We start from the raw sequence: 25,362 nt of genomic DNA, 5'->3' as shown, positions 1-25,362 counted from the left end.
TGTCCTTGTCCTCTTTAGTCCGGATGACATGGCGTCCCAGTTTTCCAAAAAGAACTTCAAATTTTGATTCGTCTGACCACAGAACAATTTTCCACTTTGCCACAGTCCACAGTTCTTTTTTGACCTATAGAGTTTTAGCCGGCAACGGCGAATGGCACGGTGGATTGTGTTCACTGACAATGTTTTCTGGAAGTATTCCTGAGCCCATATTGTGATTTCCATTACAGTAGCATTCCTGTATGTGATGCAGTGCCGTCTAAGGGCCCGAAGATCACGGGCATCCAGTATGGTTTTCCGGCCTTGACCCTTACGCACAGAGATTGTTCCAGATTCTCTGAATCTTTGGATGATATTATGCACTGTAGATGATGATAACTTCAAACTCTTTGCAATTTTTCTCTGAGAAATTCCTTTCTGATATTGCTCCACTATTTTTCGCCGCAGCATTGGGGGAATTGGTGATCCTCTGCCCATCTTGACTTCTGAGAGACACTGTCCCTCTGAGAGGCTCTTTTTATACCCAATCATGTTGCCAATTGACCTAATAAGTTGCAAATTGGTCCTCCAGCTGTTCCTTATATGTACATTTAACTTTTCCAGCCTCTTATTGCTACCTGTCCCAACTTTTTTGGAATGTGTAGCTCTCATGAAATCCAAAATGAGCCAATATTTGGCATGACATTTCAAAACGTCTCACTTTCAACATCTGATATGTTATCTATATTCTATTGTGAATAAAATATAAGTTTATGAGATTTGTAAATTATTGCATTCCTTTTTTATTCACAATTTGTACAGTGTCCCAACTTTTTTGGAATCGGGTTTGTATACACGGTTCCATGAATATGCTTATTAGCCCCAACTCCACTCACTCACACCAACTCAGAGATCCACTCGGTCAACTTACTGAGGTAAACGCTGCACAGTGTTACACAAACCATGTTCCCGAGTCAGATAGCTGTCTTCTGAAAATCAACATTCTTATAAACGCTTTGAACAACTCAGAACGTCAGTAGAGAAAGACATATAGTTCATCATAACATTGTAATATACATCATACACATCAATCAGAAAAATATGCCAGGATAACCTGGCTGCTCTTGAGACTCTCCTGCTTCAGAGCAGTCATAGTTAATGATTTGCTAAAGCCCGCATAACTAGTTGTCCCATTATCCTGAAAAGTATAATTTGGCGATAAAAATACAATTTGTTATCCAGTTTTCATTATGAACTTTCTCAGGATTAAATTACTTGCTGTAGCTACAGTATACATAAAGGTCAAAAAGAGCAACAAAGTCAACAGAATCTCCATACCAAAGAAAGATAAGGACATGAAGACCAATTGTAATCTGCTGTGTGTTGTAAGGATGCACTCGACACAGGTTACTTGAACGAATATATTTAAATTAGAGAGAACTCTGTTCAACTCTGCATGAATGCAGGGCTCAGAGGAACTCCAAACAAGCGTCTTAATGGTACAGCAAGTGCTAAACTTAATGGAGATGGAAGTCACAATTACTGACAAAAAAGCATGTCAGAAGTACTGAGGGAAAACGTACTCCACCTCAAGGATGGTGTGCGCAGGTGGTCATGGAGGATTTTGTCAGGTTAGTATATTCTGGTCAAATCACATTTAGTGTAGCAGTTCAATTTCATTCACAGCCTGTAACTTTCTCCATTCTCAGGGTGATTCTGGAGGACCTTGGTGTGCAACAAAGGTGTTGTTTCGTTTAATCAGGCAAACAGCTGCGACTCACCTATTACTGAATGTCTACACCAAAATTTCCAAATTTCTGCCTTGGATAAAATGTATTTTTGGAGGTGTGAAGCAAGAACTTGATTAATAAACATTTTATTTCCCAACAACACACTGTGTTCATTGTATGTGTGAGGTTTTTTAGATTGATTTGTTAAATGTGACAAACACCAAACACTTTTCGGTGGAAAGATGGTTTCGATTCTTCTCAGCAGGCTTGGTTCCCTGTGGGGGGCCCACATCTCATCACATGTGGTCAGACACCTTGTTTCTGTGGCACTCTAGTTTGCAAAGACATCTTAAATAGCTCTGATGTTCTGCAAGGTCATGAGCCTCACCACAGATTAGAAATAGTCTATTCTTACTGGAAGGGTTAGGGTTAGTGTTAGCTCATTTATGTTAGCTCACACCTATTAGGATACTACATTATAGCATTAAATTGTCATGGAGAAAACTGAGCAAATTCTTTAAAAATTAAAACTGTTTCCACACAGGTTTCTCAGAACATTCTCCTCATCTGCCATTGGTCAAACACAAACTCCCGCCATTGGCTGAACTGTTATGTCAGGCTGGTCAGTATTTTCAAAGCAATTGAGCAATGTTTTGACAAACAGAGCCACAGTGTTCATACTTTTCAGGGAAATCAAACTAAATGTGTTATTTATAGTATTAAAGAGAAAATTAAAAACTTTAACTTTTTTCCATACATTGAATAATGTCAGTGAGGTACAATGTTGTTTTGCACTGAAGCTTTCATTGTATGGACTAAGACATTTCTAAATATCTTTTCTCTCTCTCTCTCTCTCTCTCTCTCTGTGTGTGTGTGTGTGTGTGTGTGTGTGTGTGTTCCACAGAACAAACACAACATAACAGTGAGTAACACTTTTGCATTGCATATGGGAGTGCAGGAGTTTTGGAAAGAGGTAGTTTTACTAATTTTTCAAATGGTATCTGTTAATCTTCAAATGAATCCAGAAATTTTTATTTTTATGAATTTTTCCTGAAAATATTGTACTGTAGCAGCACTCGTATAAGCTTATTGACGTGTATACTTCAAGCGAAGCGTCTAATAGCTATTTATTGAAAAGAAGTGGAAAGGCCATTTGTTGTACAGTGGATCAATAATATTTTTTCAAGTCTTTTTGTTTGTCAATGGAAAAGATTACATATATTTTAAAAGGTAAATTGTCCTTATTTGTGAATATTTGGAAACCCTTTATATCCTTTATCTCAAACTCAGATTTTAGTAATATAATGAGGCTGCAAGAGATCAAATATCTTGATTTGCAACATATTTCCACCCACATTTTATTAGTAATTTAGTCATTTACTGTTTTTCTTAAATTACCCCTTTTTATATAATGATTTGCTTCTTGTATGACTATTTTCTTACTCTTCTTAAGCCATGCACACACTTAACAATTGTAAGGCCGATTATGGATGTAAACTGATACTTACGACTGATCACGCTCAAACGCGTCCAGTCAGTGTTCAGTCGGCGAATTCAGTAGGTGTTCAAATTCCATGTGTAAGTATTTAAATCTGCTTCAGCCAAAGGAAACAATCACTGTGTGTTGAGCAGTCTTAGAATGTTTCAGCTAGCCATTAAATATGTGCCCGGCTTTAGTCTGTAGATATCTGAATTGATCTGTGCCTTTTGTGTGTGCGTGTGTGTTTTGCTAGTTGTTGTTTTTGCTTTATTTGTTGATTAATTTATTGTTGTTGTGTAAAAATTCTGTCATTAATCACTCACCCTCATGTCGTCCTACACCTGTAAGACCTTCGTTCATCTTCAGAAGACAAATTAAGATATTTGTGATGAAATCAGATGGCTCAGTGAGGCCTCCATTGACAGCAAGATAATTAACACTTTCAGATGCCCATAAAGCTACTGAAGACATATTTAAAACAGTTCATGTGACTAGAGTGGTTCAACCTTAATGTTATGAAGTGACAAGAATACTTTTTGTGCAGCAAAAAAAAAAAAAAAAAAAAAAAAAACGACTTATATAACAATATCTAGTGATGGGTGATTGCTAAACACTGCTTCATGAAGCTTCACTAGTCTTTTGTTTCGAATCAGTGGTTCGGAGTGTGTATCAAACTGCCAAAGTCACGCCCCCCAGTGGTGAACCATTGAAATTTCGAAACACTTCTCACTTAACAAAGGGTGCTTCTCAATTCTTATTTGTGCATCCTCGTTTCCTTTCCTGGCTTCCTTTCCTCGCGTCTTAGCTCCACCCCTTTAGGACGGAAGGGAAGGAAACAAGGAAAAGAAGCGAGGACGGAGGAATTGAATCAAGTGAAATGTGAATCAAGTGAAATGATATATCCTCACTCCCTTTACTCATGCACTTCAAAGCATCATCAGCCACACTCGAGGGATCTACCCATATTTTGTTAAAGTTTGGTTATTTAAAAAATATATAATAAATATTAATAAAGCAAGATGCACCGTTGAAATATGTGAGATGTAAAGTTTATTTAAACGGCATACATTAAAGCATACATTTAAATTATTGTGACAGATATGAAGGGGGAGGAGAATTTATGCGTGCGTCAGGTTTCTCGACGAGAAAGACTTCCGCAAAGGATGTAAATATCCTAAATATCCTAAATAAGGTTATAATATTTTAATGATATGAGTAAAAATATATGTAATATAGTGTATATTTAGCTAATAGGCTAGTACTTATATAGTACTTATTCATTAGTTACTAGTACTTATTCATTAGATACTAGTACTTATTATTAGATACTAGTACTTATTCATTAGTTACTAGTACTTATTATTATACTAGTACTTATTCATTAGATACTAGTACTTATTATTGTACTAGTACTTATTCATTAGATACTAGTACTTATTATTATACTAGTACTTATTCATTAGATACTAGTACTTATTATTATACTAGTACTTATTCATTAGTTACTAGTACTTATTATTATACTAGTACTTATTCATTAGATACTAGTACTTATTATTATACTAGTACTTATTCATTAGATACTAGTACTTATTATTAGATACTAGTACTTATTCATTAGTTACTAGTACTTATTATTATACTAGTACTTATTCATTAGTTACTAGTACTTATTATTATACTAGTACTTATTCATTAGTTACTAGTACTTATTATACTAGTACTTATTCATTAGATACTAGTACTTATTATTATACTAGTACTTATTCATTAGTTACTAGTACTTATTATTATACTAGTACTTATTCATTAGATACTAGTACTTATTATTATACTAGTACTTATTCATTAGTTACTAGTACTTATTATTATACTAGTACTTATTATACTAGTACTTATTCATTAGATACTAGTACTTATTATTATACTAGTACTTATTCATTAGATACTAGTACTTATTATTAGATACTAGTACTTATTCAGTAGTTACTAGTACTTATTATTATACTAGTACTTATATAGTACTTATTCATTAGTTACTAGTACTTATTATTATACTAGTACTTATTCATTAGATACTAGTACTTATTATTATACTAGTACTTATTATTATACTAGTACTTATTCATTAGATACTAGCACTTATTATTATTCTAGTACTTATTCGTTAGTTACTAGTACTTATAATTATACTAGTACTTATTCGTTAGTTACTAGTACTTATATAGTACTTATTCATTAGTTACTAGTACTTATTATTATACTAGTACTTATTCATTAGATAATAGTACTTGAATGAATGAATGAATGAATGAGGCATTTATATAGCACTTTCCTATGTACAACTGTACACCCAAAGCGCTTTACAATCATCCACCACCAGTGTGCAGCATCCACTTGGATGATGTGACGGCAGCCACAGTACAACGGCGCCAGTGTGCTCACCACACACCAGCTGTAGGTGAGCGTTACTTATTATTTAATAGTACTTATTCATTAGATACTAGTACCTATTAAATAGATACTAGTACTTATTCATTAGTTACTATTACTTATTTCTATAGTGACTAGTAACTATTCTATTTTTATTAGTATCACATTTTAAAATCCTGCGATATCCTTGTTTGATCTCGTAGGTGTCTGATCCACTATGAGAAGAGAGAACTGTCCGACTTACCTGCACTTTTTTCACTCCTCCCCTCACTGCAGCCGCCTACTCTCGCCTACATTTCAAGGCACAAGTCAAGTCTCAGACAAGCCTATTAGTGCTCCTGGAGATCTTAATTAGCTGATTCAGGTGTGTTCAGGGTATCAGGGTTGGAGCTAAACTTTGCAGGTAGGTAGATCTCCAGGAACAGGGTTCTGTTGTACAGCATTGTCACCTAAATGTTTTTGATACGAACATAATTTAAAGCAGGGGTTCCCAAACACATTCCTGGAGCCTCCCCAACACTGCATGTTTTGCATGTCTCCTTTGTCTGGCACACCTATTTCATGTCTTGGAGTCTCTACTAATGAGCTGATGATCTGAATCAGATGTGTTTGAGACATGGAAAACATGGAGTGTTGGGGAGGCTCCAGGAATTTGCTTTACACATAAAAGTAATAGAAAGCAAAGAAAGGTTGATCAAATATAAGATTTATTTCACCATAACTAATTTGTTGTACTGAATTAAAATTACGTGCCTGGCCTGTTCAGGTATGGTCCAACCATTGCAAAATCACCTTTGGGAAATCTTTCACCCGGACCTGGGGTTCCCAACCATGTTCCTGGAGCCCCCCTAACTGTTACAGTTTGAGTTGTGTTTTGTTCCGTTTAGTCCATGTTTATAGTGTTTCTTTGGTCACATGTTCCCCTTTGTTTTCAGTTTCCCGCCACTTGTTTGTTGTCATGGTTCCTGATTTGATTAGTGCTTGAGTTCAGCTGTGTCTTGTTAATTAGTATCGTTAGATCTTCTGTTCACTGTGTATTTAAACCCTGTGTTTTCTTCTGTTCCTGGTCAGTTCTCTGTTACGTATAGTTTGTTGTTCTGTTCTTGTTACCCGAGTTTCTGTTTTGTTGCAATAAAAGTACTGCTGCATTTAGATCCTTCTCCTCATCCTTTACTGCAACGACTGTTACACTAACACTGCATGTTTTCCGTGTCTCCTTGATCAAACACACCTGATTCAGATCATCAGCTCATTAGTCAAGACTCCAAGACAGGGGTGTCCAACCCTGCTCCTGGAAAGCTACCATTCTGCAGATTTCAGATTTCATTTTATCGCCTAACAAAGATAATTGTGACCGCACCTTCACTCCTAAATGTTATAGCATTACTATGTTTCCATAACCTTTAAAAGCTCAGTGGGCCTACAAACAATTACTGGTAGCAGGCTAACATTACTGTTTTTATTAGTGCTTGACACACATTTCACGATTTCAATACATAATGCTTGCAACTTAAATCCGATCTTGATTTAATATCAAATAATTTGGATAAATATCAGGGGCCAGTTGCACCAGCTGTGCATAAGTTACAACGTAGCCTAGTTTGGGCACTAAGTTAACTTGCGCACTACTAAATATTTTTGTGTTGCACCCATAGACTGTAAAAAAAAAAGGTTGCACCATTAAACTTAGTTGAAGCGTAACTCTAAGCGTAACTCTAAGTATATATCTACACTAAATATTTACAGAAGCCTCCTTCCAGGAGTAACGGTTGGAATAAAATAGCAGACTGACTGATCTGCATCAATACACTCTTGTTTTACCTGACAGACTTCATTCTTTAGACATAATGATGCTGCTGACATTTACACTCGCTTACAATTTAAGAGAGAGAACATTATGTGAAAAGATTACTTTGTTAGCCACTCTTCAACACGAACCCGTCCTAAACAGCGTGCTGCTCTGCGCATCGGTCCCATCACTCCGTGTTGTGCATGTCAAATAAAATCAGTCATAATCAATAAATGTCATTTCTTGATTTTTGTATCAGTATTTATTTATTGATGTTATTTGAATGTTATTTACATATAGTCATGATTAAGTAGTATGCTATTGTTCTGCCTTAAGAACAAATGGTGCAACTGAATAAAGTACAGAGTTAGTTATAGCTAGTAGTTACTAAGCCACTAGTGTGAACTTTACGTTCCAATTTAAGAAAGAACTTACGAACGGCTAGTGCAACCCTGCAGGTCCATAGCTACATGTTAATTTTTCTTTTGTAAAAAATCTCCTAATTCTGTAAACATACAGGGAGCCCTGTCAGGCCTGGTAGGCCTATATTATTAAAGGTTAAAATTAACAACTCAAATAAATGTAATGTGCGTTTTATAATAATAATGTCATAATAGTTTATGAGTAAAAAATTAATAGTGCAAAGTATTTTATTTGTTTTTAAAGTAGTTTATTTATTTGTTTTGTATTTTATTTAATCTGGCTGCTTTAAGGGGCATTGTAGTAGACGAGACAGTAGGGGGTGGTGTGATGCAGTGATAAATAGTCTCTTATTGGCCTGTTTAGCTGAGCAATACATGAAACAAATTGATAAAAGAACACATATTATACAGACACTTGATATCTTATCAGATGATTAGTTTATTGCATTTGATAGATTTAACTTTCAATAAAACATTTGCAATGGGTTTATAAAGGTTATTTTTATGCACATTTTCTTTTTGATCAGGTGGATGGACGGGTGTGTTGCGTGTCATTTACCTGAGGAAGAGATGGCAGCATGATGCACTATGGGAAGAAGGCTGGTGGAGGCAGTGTTATGCTCTGGGCAATGTTACGTTGACATGTACCACTACCTAAAGATTGTTGCAGACCACATACACCCCTTCATGGCAATAGTGTTCCCTGATGGCAGTGGCCTCTTTCAGCAGCATAATGCACCATGACATACTGCAAAAAAAAAAAAAAAAAACCTTCAGGAATGGTTTGAGGAACAAAGTGTTTAAGGTGTTTCCTTTGCCTCCAGATTCCCCAGATTTCAATCCAAGACCTCCATGACCCACTTTACAACTTGTAGGAGTTAAAGGACCTGCTGCTAAAGAGGGGGACCAACATGATATTAGACAGGTTGTCTTAATGTGGCTGATTAGTGTATATACCTGGACATGTTGATTTTTCTGTGGTTCATGAAAGCCAATTTTACCTGTTTTTTTTTTTTTTTTTTAAAGGTGCAAAGCACATTTTGTAGTTCAAATACATTTGTATACTAACCTTATATTAGTTAATGATATATACGGTTATGAACTGTAAAATATTCAAAATGCATGCTTACAGTCTTAATTCTTATCATCTAAACCATCTGTGGCTTCAGTGAAACCACAAGGATTAACAAGAACAATACTTTCTAATCGTGTTGATCATACTACAATATTAAAAAAGTAAGTAACAGTCCACTCAGTGACTCCACCCACCTTTGAAGTATATTTATACCATGTTTAGCCAGTGAGAGCTCACTGATCGTCTTCATCATGACCATCATCTTCTCTCTGCTCCTGTTGGCCTCTCTGCTGCCACACCTGACCTTCACTGGTGAGACTGATTATTTAACAGCATATTACGATGACTTTTTGTTTAGTTGGTATGTGCTGAATAAGTTGACTAACAGCACTATCTCTCTCTCAGCTCATGTGAATGTGGGTATAGTGAATGGAAAAGAAGCCAAACCCCACTCCAGACCTTACATGGTTTCTATTCAGACATATGGGTACCATATCTGTGGTGGATTCCTCATTTCTGATCAGTTTGTCCTGACTGCTGCACATTGCTGGAACAAGTAAGAGCTTGTTTAGTGTGAACTGCAATGTTGAGTTAAAATTACTTTTGAATGATAATGACTGAAGTGCACCCTGTATATCAGTTATGACATAAATGACCATTTCCAATACGCTCTTTCAACAGACGTAATATTCTGATGGTTGTTGTTGGTGCTCATGACTTAAGGAACAGCACAAGTTCAGATCACATCAGAGTGAAGTCCTACATCCCTCATCCAAACTATGAATCCAATCCTAATCGAAATGATGCTGACATCATGCTTTTGAAGGTAACAACCTGTAATATATTTAGTTTTTCAAAATAATATCCAGTCAGGAAGCAGTAGCAGGGATCCTGAAGGGATTTAATAATTTCTGCGTAAATGGCCAAGTGCTTCTTTGAGTCTGTTTTCTACATTATTGATTTATTGCTCTGTTTAGCAACAAAAAATGGGCAAAAAAGGCAGAAAACCTGAAAAATTATATAAAGCATAAATAAAAAAATAAATTAAAAAAATCCACTTTGCCTTTTCAGCTTCTGTAATAACATCAAAAACAACAGATATATTCCAACAAACTTCAGTCTTATAAAACATTGTTTATTAAAAATGGTTGTATTTTTTAATTATAGCTAGAGAAAAAAGTCGATCTAAACAACAAGGTTGGAGTGATCCCATTACCAAAGGAAGGAGAAGACATCAAAGCAGCCTGTAGTGTTGCCGGCTGGGGAAGACTGACTGATGGCTCAGTGAGCAATGTTCTAATGGAGGCAAAAGTGTCTATAATGAATAACAACAAATGCAGAAATAGATGGGGAGAATTATACTCAGTCTCACAGATGATCTGTGTAAATGGCCATGGTGGATCCTGCCAAGTACGTTCAAAAGATGATTCACAGACTTTATGGTAATGTATGAACTGGCTTCACTACTGATGTGTTGATCTGTGTTTCTTAACAGGGGGATTCAGGAGGTCCTTTGGTTTGTGGAGACACTGCTGTTGGTATCACATCTTTCGGTGCCCAGCACTGTAATTCACCTGAGCGTCCTAATGTATATATTAAGATTTCAGCATTTATTCAATGGATCCGTACAGTAATTGGAAATGTATAGTGACTTCATGGAAACTAAAGAAGGAAGAAATGTTGTTCTTGAATTCTTCCATAAACCTTCTTTCAATAAAAGTATCACATGGCAAGCATCAATTATAGTCAAAGTGTTTTCATTGTCACAACCATATATAATTTAGACAACACCTTCACTTTCCAGTCATCCCTGTAGACTCATATCTCTTTGAATGGGAAAAACTGAAATACCCAAAACTGTTGGTCGAAAATGACAGTAATTACAGTAAAAAAAAAAAAAAAAAAAAAAAAAAATTCAAAACAGAAATATCATCATAAACTGTGGTGCTTAAAAAAAAAAAAAATCTGGTAAATCCTCCAGAATTTGAGTTGTAAAATAAAGAGCTTTGTAAAGATCTAACCACAGATAGTCAGTTTTACTAAACTCTCAACTGATTTCTCACATCTAACAGAATTTACAATAAACCATGGATTACATCACACATGGGGCAGATTAAATATAATATATGTATATTTTACACGTTTATGCATATATATGCACACCACTCGGTTTCTCTGTGGAATCAGAACCTCTTTATTTGTCTGTCCATTTATAGATAACCAGGCACAGAAAACAACCTTGGTTGACCAAAGTGCTGTACAAAGTTATCTATGTCCATCACCAAAAATTAAAAATAGACATGCACAAGATGTTAAACGCACAAGAAAACAGATAGGTTTTCAAAAGACTTTTGAACTCAGACACTGGGCGCTGTTTTGATAGCTAAAGGCAATTTGTTCCACGACAGTGTCAGCTACTACCAAGGCTCTGACCCCTGCATCGCAGTCTAGATCTGGGTACCTGTAATATATGACTGGTCTGTGATCTGAGTGATCTGACTGGATTATGCTCAGTAAACAACTCTGACAGGTATTGAGGAGCGAGATTGTTTAAGGCTTTGTAGACAAACAATAAATTTTTTAATTCAGTACGATATTGAATGTAAAACGATGTAAAAGTGGCGTAATGTGGTTCCTTTTTGACTGCCTGTTAGCAAGCAGGCAGCCACATTTTGGACCAGTTGCAGTCTATGAACAGACAAGACAGGCAGTCCGTGATAATTGCAGTAATCAAGCCGTGATTAAATAAAAGCATAAATTACTATCTCAAAACTCTTCTTAGGAAGGGTTTAACCTTCGCTAATCTTCAGAGGTGGTAAAAGCTGGAACTGACAACAGTATTAATTTGTTCAGTTTTAAGTCGCTGTCCAAAATAAAGCCCAGATCTTTAGAACAATATGGAGTGAGAGAACCCAAATCAACAGTGCTCACATCAGTTTTTTCAGTAGGCCCAAACAGGGCAATTTGTGTTTTTTCTTCGTTCAGATGCAAAAAATTATTGGATAGCCATGTTTTCAAATCTTGAAGACATTTCGACTAAAATATCTTAATTTGTGTTCCGAAGATTAACAAAGGTCTTACGGGTGTGGAACAGCATGAGGGTAAGTAAAAAATGACAGAATTTTCATTTTTGGGTGAACTAACCCTTTAAGAGCGCTTTCTACGAGCGAGGTTATGAACGCTCACTGCAATTCCAAGTGCGTTACCCAAAAATGCACTTAACATGAACGTGCAAGAACGCGTTACGTGCTACTTAAGAGTCGCTGTCCGTTTCTCAAGTGCTGAAATATTACCTTATAGAATCATATCCTTTAACGTTTAACCTAATAATTATCACCTGATGTGGATTAAAAAAATAATAAATAAAGATACCTTTCAAAAAGATTAAAGGGGTGGTTCAGTGGTTTTTTTCTAGGCTTGATTGTGTTTTGGGGGCACAGTTTAACACGTCTTAATGCTTCGTTTTTTTTGAAAACGCTGTATTTTTCATATATTTTACCTTTATTCTACATCACTGTTTCCACTGTCATATAAACTGCTCGTTTGATTTCCTGCTTCTATGAAGCCACTCCCTCCAAAATAGGCAATGTGCTCAGATTGGTTCGCAGGTTGGTAGCTGGCCCAGTGTATTGTGATTCGCTGAAGCGTCCGGAAACGCCCCTTACCATTCGTTGTTACGCGCTTCAGTGGAAATGTAAATAACGGCGTCTATGATATGCTGATATCAGATATGCTGTCACTGCCGTTTGTTAGCTTTCAATGAATATACAGTTTTATCCTGATTAAAGCTTTACTGTAGCCAAATACATGACTGAGTAGTCGCACTATGCTAAGACTGAACTATGCTAAGCTATGCTAAAAGTGGTACCGCCTGATGCCGCTTATTTAACGCCTGAAAACGGCATTTTAATATTAATACGGTGGTCAAAAGCACGCAAATTCTGATTGGTTTGGTTATCCATATGAGAGAGACCGAGTGTGCGCGCGAGAAAAAAACGAGTGTGTCCACCCGAGAGAGATCGAGTTGTCCAAGAGCGAGCGACACTGCGCGAGAGAGACCAAATGTGCGTGCGAGAGAGATCGAGTTGTCCAAGAGCGAGCGACACTGCGCGAAAGAGACCGAATGTGCGCGCGGGAGAGATCGAGTTGTCTGAGAGTGAGCGACACTGCGCGAAAGAGACCGAATGTGCGTGCGAGAGAGATCGAGTTGTCTGAGAGCGAGCGACACTGCGCGAGAGAGACCGAATGTGCGCACGAGAGAGATCGAGTTGTCTGAGAGCGAGCGACACTGCGCGACAGAGACCGAATGTGCGTGCGAGAGAGATCGAGTTGTCCAAGAGCGAGCGACACTGCGCGAGAGAGAGCGAATGTGCGCACGAGAGAGATCGAGTTGTCTGAGAGCGAGCGACACTGCGCGAAAGAGACCGAATGTGCGTGCGAGAGAGATCGAGTTGTCCAAGAGCGAGCGACACTGCGCGAGAGAGACCGAATGTGCGCGCGAGAGAGATCGAGTTGTCCAAGAGCGAGCGACACTGCGCAAGAGAGACCGAATGTGCGCGCAAGAAAGATCGAGTTGTCCGAGAGCGAGCGACACTGCGCGAGAGAGACCGTGTGTGAGCGCGAGAGAAACCGAGTGTGTCCGAGAGCGAGCGACACTGCGAGTGCGTGTCCGAGCATTAGTGAATTAGTACATTAGTAAACACTGATCAGATTATATGCAGTCATTAAAACAATTCTAATGTAGGAGTGGAATTTGGGGACCAATATTACAGTTTCAAAACTGGGATAAAAGTTTAATAGAAAGAACACAACAGCCATGTGCAGTGTTAATGATAACTATTTTGTCCCATTTCTCCCACTGCCATCTCTGTTCTGTGTGTGTGTCTTGTTTGTTTCTCATTATTATCTGTTATTCTGTGTATTTTGTTGTGAGCATTAATTTAAAAAAAATAAAACCAACAGCATCCGACATCTGTGTGACTTTTCGCGTGAGTTTCTTGGCACAATTACGCCAGGCTTCAAGTTACGTCAAGTGTGAACTTTCAACTCTCATGCACACGCAGGTGACAGCTGGTCGGAAGCATTAGTCCAGTTTAAAAAATTTAAATATTTGGTATTTGTCTTACAATTACAATTTTTCTTACATTGATTCATCCATTGGGTTCATATGGATTACTGAAAGTTATTGCTGTATGTGCTATTTGATGCTTCAAATTTTAGGAACACATGAACTTGCGTTATAAATCATTCCCAGAGATTATTTATTTTTCTAAAAACCTTTGTTTGTGTTCATCTGAAGAAGGAAAGTCATACACATCTCGGATGGCATGAGGGTTAAAGATGAGTAAATGGTGAGGATATTTCTGGGTGTACTGTATTTCTTTTAATAGATATAGAATTTAAAGAAAGAAAAAGAAGAAGAGGAACAAGAGGAGGAGGAAGCCAAGCAAGAGAAATGAATAAGAAGTGTTGTAACATTAAATCTGTTTTGAAATAAGTTGTTTTTCAAATAAAGGTTTCCAAGTAACTTGGAACTTGTACTTACCCTGTAACTACATGGAACAAGAGGGTAACAAGCACCACTTTAATTTACAGCCCGCAATGTCATACTTACAATGTAACTACATGAAACCAGAGTATATTTCCCCAGACTAAAAAAAATTGCTATAGTTTTAATTGCCTTGAAACAACTTAATCAGTGCACCTTGCAATAAAAACAGAATACTGTGTAAATGAATGATATGTAGCCTACCCCTTAATTAAAAAAAGCCTTTATATATTTGTGCACTATTATTACAAACAGGTGCCCAGAGTATGTTCTCGCTAAATTGCTCCCAAATGTAAGATTGTTGTCTATCATAACAGTATATGTTATGTATAAGTAATTTATTTTCCTGGTTGTTACCCCTTTATTCTCAAGACTTTACATATTGTTCCCTTATACTTACACATACTTACTTTATAGATACACTATGTAATTACCAGAAGTTACACTGTAAATACATTGTAATTACGCAGTACTTTCCAGGCTGTAATCTCATGATAACAATCAAGAGCTCCACAATCAATGACATGATCAAAAAATGCAGCAGCTAGAGTTCTTACTAGAACCAGGAAAAATGACCATATTAGCCTGGTTCTGTCAACACTGCATTGGCTCCCTATTAAACATAATATATATTTTAAAATCTTCCTAATTTCTTGCAATGCATTAAACAGTTTATCTCCCCAGTACTTGAGCGAGCTCTTATTGCATTATAGTCCTACACGTCTATTGCGATCTCAGTATTCAGGCCAGTTAATAATACCTAGAATATCAAAATCAACTGCAGGCAGTAGATCCTTCTCCTATTTAGCACCTAAACAGTCTTCCTAGCAATGTGTGGGAAGCAGACATACTCTGTCAGTTTAAATCTAGACTAAAAACATATCTCTTTAACCTGGTATACACATAACACATGATCAATTTCTATTATTCAAATCAGTTAAATGATTGTTAGGCTGCATAAACTAGGTCAGCCAGAACCGGGAACACTTCCTATAACACTGATGTACTTGTTACATGAGAAGAATGTCATCTGCACTAATATTAGTCTCTCTGTTTATCCCGAGGTTTACCATAGTCAGCCGGATCCAGGCCGTGTCCAGATCAGATGGAGGACCTGCACCCTAAATATGACCCCCAACACATCCCTGAAGTGTCAGCAGAGATTGTGTCAACTAGACTATTGTGTCAGAGATTGTGGCAACTGAAGAGATTGTGTCAACTGAAGGCCTCATTGATATAACAGACAGTGGCACAGATCCTCAACAAACCTGTCTCCATACCAGCGTGATGAATCTGATCTTCAACCAGATGGGACTGTATTAAATATTTTGAATGTTCTGATCTGACCTGTAACGCTGCCTGAATCATAATCATGCACTGTTCGTTTGTTGGTCAGAACTGGCCCTATGACTGAGCCTGGATTCTTCCAAGGTTTTTTTTCCCCATTCTGTCACCTGATGGAGTTTGGGTTCTTTGCCATTGCACTGATGATTACTGTGTACAGAATTTTCCAAAATGTTTTTCAATCCCGGTGGGGACTTGAGTCTGAATGAACACACTGTAAAAAATGAATGTGTATTTAACAGTGAAATATTGTAAAAACGCTACGGAAAAAAATTGTAAATAGGTTAACAGTAAGTTCCAGTACTATATACAGGGAAAAACTGTAAAAGCTCTTACCAGACATTTTATGTAATTTTCACAGTAAAATGCTGTAAAATGCACAATTTTTAGAAGTAAAAAAGAACAAATCAATGTATAATTTACAGTCAAAAACTGTAAACTGATATTCCCAGAATTCCCTGTGTGACACTCCACATTTGAAAGTATTTTGTTTAAAAAATCATGTTTCTTAATAGTTTTTGTTATCAGTTATGTACATTAGGGTTTTATGTTACATCTTCTGTTGTTTAATGAATGTTTATTGCATTATGTAAGTGTTGTGGGTTACCATGATGGTGTTTTGCGTTTGCGTGAATGACTCTTTGCACCCTCTTTACATTAGTATATACTTCAGCTCGTGGAAAAGCTATTTGTGATGAACTCTGATTCTTCATGTGGCTTTCTCTTTTACCACCTGCATTATTATGGTGGTTGTCAGTATATGTTAAAGGTACAAAACAGATTTTAGTAGTAGTGTGCATTGTTGAATTTACTTGTTTACATTCAAATTTTCTTGTTTGTAAATTACAGTTTTATACTGTAAAACTGACAGTTTGTTCTGTAAATGTGTTTACAGTTTTTCTGTATTTTTTACAAAATTATTCTGGCAACCACAGCTGCCAAAATTATTTTGTAAAAACTACGGAATATTTTTTACAGTGCACAGACTCCTGGGGACTTATGTCACCGTGGGGACCTAAAGTGAGGTTCCCATGGAGAAACAAACTTATAAATCATACAGAGTTTTTTCTGAAAATGTAAAAATGCAGGAAGTTTTCTGTGTTGGGCAGGGTTAGTGTAGGGGGAGAGAATGTACAGTTTGTACAGTACAAAAACCATTATGTCTATGGAGAAAGAGTGGTTTTGTTGCAAAGGATGTGTAAACTCTACCCACACAGTTTTAGTCACAAAAGAGACTATGACCATACTAAAATTGTAGCTGTACTTCATTCTGTTAGAATTATGTTTTTTCTAGTGCTTTTAATACAATTCAAACACATCTTTTAGCTAATACATTAATGTAGGGTTGTCAAAAGAAAGTCAATACTTAATTTTTAATTCCACATTCTTCATAACTTCCCATTCTTGTCTCCTCTTATCTCTAGTAAAGCAGTGAAGACATCTCTTACATCACTTCTCTTGTTGCCCTTTGACTGAAAATTACAACCAAAAGCCGCACAATGAGGCATCGTATATTATATATTATATAGCTCACCGAGTGCAACCATTTGACGTCATCAATGTAGAATGCACTGTGCACCTAAACAAAATGGCCCCCATTGTCCATAATATGTCATGGATTTTTTAAATAATGTAAATCTTTCATGGGTTTTCTACTACATATTTCAGTAAGAGACATCATTTACGTTATATTAAGCCATACAAGTCTTAATACCCGGGGTTCCCTTTAAAAACATAACAGTACCAGTCTTTCTGCAGTACTAGTACTGAATATCAGGTCAGTCCGGTACCCGTTGATAGGCGCTGCTTTCAAATGCTCAAGTGTGTATTTGTGTGAGCGCACTGTGAAGACCCTCAAACAGATCTGATTTTTTCTGTTTTTGCAGCATTGTAGCCAACATGTTTCTTGAGCATGTGAATGCAATGGCCAATAATGACGAAGTAAATAAGAGGTTCATTGTGCGGCACAGACAGATTTTTTGATTATAACAGGAGTTTTCACTCAGTCAGTGAGCTTGTGCTGCAGATGAACTGAAGCGATATCAGCTTCATTGATTATAAAGCCAGCGCTCTTTGCTCGCTTTCTGTATATAGCCCATTCATAACTTGAATAAAGGTTTATTTTTCATTCTGCAAGGTACACACTTCAAAGTTTCAAGAGTGACAGCTGTATTAAAATGAGAGATTGAACTGGAACTGGAACATGCAACTGGACAATGATCCGAAAATCACAAGCAAATCTACAACAGAACGGCTGAAAAAGAAAAAAAAACAAGGTGTTGCAATAGTTCAGTCGAAATCCAGACCTCAACCCGACTGAAATGCTGTGGTGAGAGCTGTACACAAACAAATGCCCACAAACCTCAATAAACTGAAACAATGTTGTAAAGAAAAGTCAGTAACGCTTTAGATTACAGCCCAGAAAGTACTGCGTAATTACAATGAATTTACAGCGTAACTTTCGATAATTATAGTGTAACTATACAGTAAGTACATGTAAGTATAGGGGAACAATATGTAAAGTCTTGGGAATAAAGGGGTAACAACCAGGAAAATAACAAATTATTTATACTGTAAGTATTTTATAACTAAGGGGTACTTATACTGTTATGATAGACAACAATCTTACATTTGGGAGCATTTTAGCGAGAAAGTGCACTGATTAAGTTGTTTCAAGGCAAGTAGAAAGAACTATTGCAATCTTTTTTAATAGGCTACATATCGAAATATGCTTTTGTTTTGTTTTTGTTTTAGTTACAGGGTAAGTATGACAATGCGGGCCGTAAATTAAAGTGGAGCTTGTTACACTCTTGTTTCATGTAGTTACAGGGTAAGTAATATTATTATTATTATTATTATTATTATTAATAATAAAATGCAAAGTGAATAATAGTATAAGTACCCCTTAGTTCTAAAATACTTACAGTATAAATAATTTGTTATTTTCCTGGTTGTTACTCCTTTATTCCCAAGACTTAACATATTGTTCCCCTATACTTACACATACTGTATAGTTACACTATAATTATTGAAAGTTACGCTGTAAATTCTTCGTAATTACGCAGTACTTTCCGGGCTGTAATCTAAAGCGTTACCCAAAATTCCTCCAGAATGATGTGAGAAACTGATAGTCATACAGAAAATAATTACTTCAAGTTATTGCTGCTAAAAGTGGATCTACAAGCAATTGAATTGCCTGATTTGGCTCATTTTAGGCATACAATGTCTGATCTGGCCCAAACTTCACATGTTTATTAGAGTCCTGGCCTGAAGACATCTGTGGTGTTCATTAAATAAACACTGAAAAATAAATATATGAACTGGCGTGTAGCCACTTTATTTCTCCAGCACTGAACTTCCATTAAATTCTTGTTCTAGCTCTATGCTCTTGGGTATCTGCCAATTGTAAGTTTGGTCCTACTGCCATCTAGAGGACAATAATAAGAACAACAATTGATAACAACAACTAATCACCACATCTACATGGCAATATTCATTTACAGTCATAGCGCCACCTGCGGGCAACAGGAAATGTCATGTTTTAGACTGTGATTAACTCCTCATAGAGATTTAACCAGAACAATATCATATTTGGTCAGTCTAATCTTATGGCCATAAATGGCAAAGATCTTGAGTTTTTGTTGAAGGGCGTGTTTGTGGCAGCCTGACAAAGTCTGATGTTTTGCCATGAAAGAGGAAGTTGTTGTAACTCAGGCATACAATGTCCGATCTGCCCCAAACTTCACATGTGTGATAAGAGTTCTGGCCTGAACACATCTACATGCAAATATTCAGTCAGTCAAAGCGCCACCTGCTGGCAGCAGGAAAAGTGGCACATCAAAATGACTTTGCCATATTTCGCTTATATTTACCCACTCAAATGTATGTCTCGCCCACTGTTCACTGTGCAGTTGCTTGGTTTGTTCATAGATTCTCTACTGGTTTGTGTGCCTTCTGGCTCCATGATGCGTAGTTTTTTACTTTTTTAAATTTTAGGCATATGTTTATTTGTTTTTTAAGCTTTTGGAAAGCATCACTGCTTTTTACCATTGGGGGAGGAAGAATATTTTGTCAAAGTGACTCAATATATACCTCATTTCCAAACCAGCTCAGCTGGAACTTAATTCTTGATCGATGGATGATCTGAACACAATCTGGCAGTATTTAAATGATGTCATTTTTCAACAAATCCACACTGATTTCAATCTGATGTACAAAGAACTCATGATGATGAAATACTCTAGATACATTGGGACCATGTTTTCTTGAAATGATTTTGTCTTGTACAGTTGATTAATTTTGCTTTTATTTATTCCATCATTAGTGCTTGTTTTGTAGCATATTCAGTTTGTTTTAATAAAAAAAACTTTAACACATCGTAGTATTTTATTTTATGTAGCTAGTTTAGTATTTGTATGCTTTTTGTTGGTTAATTAATTATTCAATTATTCAATACGAGACCTATATTTATTTGGTATTGCACACCCCCTAACAACATTTTACCGCTTTATTAAGTGCAATCTTGTACACAGCATTAAAGGAGCCGTAGAACCAGTTTTCAAAAGATGTAATATAAGTCTAAGGTGTCCCCTGAATGTGTCTGTGAAGTTTCAGCTCAAAATACCCCATAGATTTTTTTTTTTTTTTAACTGCCTATTTTGGGGCATTATTAACTATGCACCGATTCAGCGTGCGGCCCCTTTAAATCTCCCGCTCCCCCACCCCACGAGCTCTCGACTATAATACAACACATAAAAACACAAGTTCACACAGCTAATATAACCCTCAAATGGATCTTTACAAGATGTTCGTCATGCATACTGCATGCATGCATCGATTCCTGTGAGTATAGTATTTATTTGGATGTTTAAATTTGATTCTGAATGAGTTTAATTGTGCTCCGAGGCTAACGGGCTAATGCTACACTGTTGGAGAGATTTATAAAGAATGAAGATGTGTTTATGCATTATACAGACTGCAAGTGTTTAAAAATGAAAATAGCGACGGCTCTCTTGTCTCCGTGAATACAGTAATAAACGATGGTAACTTTAACCACATTTAACAGTACATTAGCGACAGGCTAACGAAACATTTAGAAAGACAATTTACAAATATCACTAATAATATCATGTCAGTTATTATTGCTCCATCTGCCATTTTTCGCTATTGTTCTTGCTTGCTTACCTAGTCTGATGATTCAGCTGTGCACATCCAGACGTTAATACTGCCTGCCCTTGTGTAATCCCTTGAACATGGGCTGGCATATGCAAATATTGGGGGCGTACACCCCGACTGTTACGTAACAGTCGGTGTTATGTTGAGATTCGCCTGTTTTTCAGAGGTCTTTTAAACAAATGAGATTTACACAAGAAGGAGGAAGCAATGGAGTTTGAAACTCAATGTATGTCTTATCCATGTACTGAACTCTTGTTATTCAACTATGCCAAGGTAAATTCAATTTTTGATTCTACGGCACCCTTAAAGTCCACGTGAACCGGAAGTTGCAAATGACTTTTCTCCAGTGTTGTGACGTATTTCCAAGTGAAACGGGATATTGAATAGAGGGCAGAGTTTTACTTTAGCGCTCCTCCTCTCCATCTCTCGCTCATGGCAGACTAACCGTTGGAGGGGAGTGGTTTACGGGATTTCAACCCAAGCCGTCAAACTGATGTCACTAGAGAAGGGGCACCGTTGCAGAGGGGAGGAGCATTTTCAGATTTTGATTAAATATTACGAAGCCAAACAATTTTTTTTGTGTGTGGATTGCACGGATGAATTGTTCACCACATAACTAGCAATTTGAGCTAACAAAATAAATAAGGTCAATTTTGATTTCATGTGTACTTTAATTGTCACCAAAATGTTTTTGATACGAACGTAATTTAAAGCATTTGCCTTACACATAAAAGTAATAGAAAGCGAAGAGAGTTTGGTCAAATATAAGACGTATTTCACCATAACAAATTTGTTGTTCTGAATTCAAATTACGAGTCTGTTCAGGTATGGTCCAACCGTTGCGAAATCACCTTTGGGAAATCTTTCGCCCTCTGGATTCCGCCGATCCGCCCACGAAAAATCGCCTAACAAAGAAAAATGTGAACGCACCTTCATAATGTTATAACATTACTATGTTAACATTTTATGTTAACTTTTAAAAGTTATGGAAGTTCGCCGTGAAGTGTCTTACCTCAATGGGCCTACAATGAAAATCCAGCTAAAACCAGCCTAAGCTGGTCAGGCTGGTTTTTTAGCTGGTCTCCCAGCCTGGTCATAGCTGGTTTTAGAGGGGTTTTGGTTAGCTAGAAGACTGGGAGGCTGGGAGACCAGCTTAAACCAGCTACTTCCAGCTTAGGCTGGTTTTAGCTGGATTTTTCAGCAGTGCTTAACACACATATTTCACGATTTCAATTCATAAGCTTAATAATAATCCTATTTGATTCCGATCTTGTTTGCTATCGATTAATTTGGATTATACAGTAGCTATATGTTAATTTTTCTCAAGGGAAAAATCTCTCAACTAATGCTGTAAACATACAGGGAGCCCTGTTAGCTGCCTGGTAGACCTATATTATTAAAGGTTAAAATTAACAACTCAGATGAATATAATCCGGGTTTTATACTAATAATGTTATAATATTTTAATGATATGACTAAAAATATATAAATATGTAATATAGTGTATATTTAGCCAATAGGCTAGTTAATTTTTTTTGCTAACATGCTATGGTCATTAAATGGCTTTCCTGAGGTAAATGTAATGTTGACATGATTGATCAGTTACATGAGACTGACATTTTGGTAAGTTGTACTGTATTCTTCCAACATTCAACCAGTAGCGGCTCCTGACCATAAATTTAGGTAGGTATTTTTATTAATTTATTTGTTTGTTTATATGTATAAGGCTAACTAATTGGAAATGTATGGTCTAATTGTGATTTGTATATTTTAATGGTGTATTGAACATGTGATTGTGTGGGAGCTGATTAGGCCACTGTTTTTCCCAGTGTTCAAAGTTCATGTATGTGTTTTGTTTTGATTTTCCTATGTGAATATGGTATAGTTTATATGTTTTGGTTTTTATTTCATCTGGCTGCTTTAGGGGGGTTGTTGTACTAGACGAGACAGTAGGGGGTGGTGTGATGCAGTGATAAGTAGTCTCTTATTGGCCTGCTTAGCTGAGCAATAAATGAAACATTGATAAAAGAACACATTTTATTCAGACATTTAATATTTAATATTATCAGATGATTAGTTAATTACATTTGATAGAGTTCACTGTGTGCTCTGACACATTTCTGAATCAGCAATTTTAGCAGTAGCAATAAAACATTTGCGATGGGTTTATAATTTAATGGGTTTATGTTTTTAAGCATATTTTTTGAGTTTTTGTTGCATTTACACTTCTGACCAGCAGGTGTCACCAGCGTGTGGTGTTTGGAACGCTTAGTTTGAAACTGAATCATTTGCGAATTGATTTGAAAAGCGTAATTTCTCCCACCACTAATCTTATTACCAGGTCGAAACGGGATTTCTTTCTCTCGCATTAGAAATGTTAAGTGAGTTAAGTTCCTCAATTCTTAAGTATAACTTTCAATAAAGTATCACTGGCAAGCATCAATCATTCAAAGTGTCTTCATTGTCAAAACCATATTACAATATTACATGGGGGGCACAAAAGTAATTTCACATTAGTTCACTTGCTGGCCATTTTGGTTATACCCTTAATTTTTATTCATGCAAGTATGGCTCATATCTGTTTGAATGGAGAAAGACTGAAAACTGTTGGTCAAGATTATTAATAAAATTAGACAAACTTGGAAGCAGGAAAAATGGGAAAGTGAAAAGATCAAACTTTGAGTGACTTTGAAAAGGGCCAAATAGTGATGACTGGTTCAGAGCATCTCCAAAATGGCAAGCCTTGTGGTGGATTTCCCAGGATGCAGTGGTTTGTACTTACCAAATGTGGTGCAAGGAAGGTGAACCGGCATCAGGGTCATGGGGGCCCACAGCTCACTGGGGAGCGAAGGCTAGTCCATCATGTCACACAGAAAAGCTACTGTAGCTCAAATTGCTGATTCAGAAATGTGTCAGAGCACACAGTGTATTGCAGTTTGCTACACTCTGAAAAATGCTGGGTTGTTTAAATCCAAATTTGGATCAAATATGGACAAACCAAACCATTGGGTTAAAAATTTAATTTAAAAAAATTTAACCCAACAGCTGGATTTGTCCATAGTTGCGCCTACAACGGGCATGTCAGCATCAGACTATGATGCAACGGAAGAAGGTGCCTTGTCTAATAATCACGTTTTCTTTTTGATCAGGTGGATGGCCGGGTGTGTGTGTGCGTCATTTAGGAAGAGATGGGAGCCGGATGCACAATGGGAGGAAGGCTTGCGGAGTCAGTGTTACAGGTGCTGGTCATATAATTAGAATATCATCAAAAAGTTGATTTATTTCACTAATTCCATTCAAAAAGTGAAACTTATTAATAATATATTACATATTATATTCATTCATTACACACAGACTGATATATTTCAAATGTTTATTTCTTTTAATTTTGATGATTATAACTGACAACTAAGGAAAATCCCAAATTCAGTATCTCAGAAAATTAGAATATTGTGAAAAGGTTCAATATTGAAGACACCTGGTGCCACACTCCAATCAGCTAATTAACTCAAAACACCTGCAAAGGCCTTTAAATGGTCTCTCAGTCTAGTTCTGTAGGCTACACAATCATGGGGAAGACTGCTGACTTGACAGTTGTCCAAAAGACGACCATTGACACCTTGCACAAGGAGGGCAAGACACAAAAGGTCATTGCAAAAGAGGCTGGCTGTTCACAGAGCTCTGTGTCCAAGCACATTAATAGAGAGGCGAGGGGAAGGAAAAGATGTGGTAGAAAAAAGTGTACAAGCAATAGGGATAACCGCACCCTGGAGAGGATTGTGAAACAAAACCCATTCAAAAATGTGGGGGAGATTCACAAAGAGTGGACTACAGCTGGAGTCATTGCTTCAAGAACCACTACGCACAGACGTATGCAAGACATGTGTTTCAGTTGTCGCATTCCTTGTGTCAAGCCACTCTTGAACAACAGACAGCGTCAGAAGTGTCTCACCTGGGCTAAAGACAAAAAGGACTGGACTGCTGCTGAGTGGTCCAAAGTTATGTTCTCTGATTAAAGTAAATTTTGCATTTCCTTTGGAAATCAGGGTCACAGAGTCTGGAGGAAGAGAGGAGAGGCACACAATCCACGTTGCTTGAGGTCCAGTGTAAAGTTTCCACATTCAGTTATGGTTTGGGGTGCCATGTCATCTGCTGGTGTTGGTCCACTGTGTTTTCTGAGGTCCAAGGTCAACGCAGCCGTATACCAGGAAGTTTTAGAGCACTTCATGCTTCCTGCTGCTGACCAACTTTATGGAGATGCAGATTTCATTTTCCAACAGGACTTGGCACCTGCACACAGTGCCAAAGCTACCAGTACCTGGTTTAAGGACCATGGTATCCCTGTTCTTAATTGGCCAGCAAATTGTTGCAGACCACATACACCCCTTCA

General features: G+C 36.9%; 1 protein-coding gene across 1 annotated transcript; it reads left to right on the top strand.

Moving 5' to 3' along the window:
- The first annotated feature begins 5,501 nt into the window (after nucleotides 1-5,501).
- On the top strand, nucleotides 5,502-10,819 carry LOC127521009 (complement factor D-like). The gene is made up of 6 exons (XM_051909838.1): nucleotides 5,502-5,983; nucleotides 8,358-9,217; nucleotides 9,311-9,461; nucleotides 9,587-9,731; nucleotides 10,073-10,315; nucleotides 10,401-10,819. The coding sequence occupies exons 2-6, from the start codon at nucleotides 9,157-9,159 to the stop codon at nucleotides 10,551-10,553; spliced, it is 753 nt and encodes a 250-aa protein (XP_051765798.1). The 5' UTR covers nucleotides 5,502-5,983; nucleotides 8,358-9,156; the 3' UTR covers nucleotides 10,554-10,819.
- Nucleotides 10,820-25,362: the final 14,543 nt, after the last annotated feature.

This window comes from Ctenopharyngodon idella, chromosome 10 (assembly GCF_019924925.1).
Source record: "Ctenopharyngodon idella isolate HZGC_01 chromosome 10, HZGC01, whole genome shotgun sequence".
In the NCBI taxonomy this organism is placed as follows: domain Eukaryota; kingdom Metazoa; phylum Chordata; class Actinopteri; order Cypriniformes; family Xenocyprididae; genus Ctenopharyngodon; species Ctenopharyngodon idella.
This window is presented reverse-complemented; position numbering and strand designations above follow the sequence as displayed.

What these genes read in the sequence shown, in the direction of transcription:
- LOC127521009 (XM_051909838.1), top strand. Translation starts at nt 9,157, where the DNA reads ATGACCATCATCTTCTCTCTGCTCCTGTTGGCCTCTCTGCTGCCACAC. An exon ending in GCTGCACATTGCTGGAACAA is followed by an intron (nt 9,462 to 9,586) that starts GTAAGAGCTTGT and finishes CTCTTTCAACAG; the next exon opens with ACGTAATATTCTGATGGTTG. An exon ending in GCCATGGTGGATCCTGCCAA is followed by an intron (nt 10,316 to 10,400) that starts GTACGTTCAAAA and finishes GTTTCTTAACAG; the next exon opens with GGGGATTCAGGAGGTCCTTT.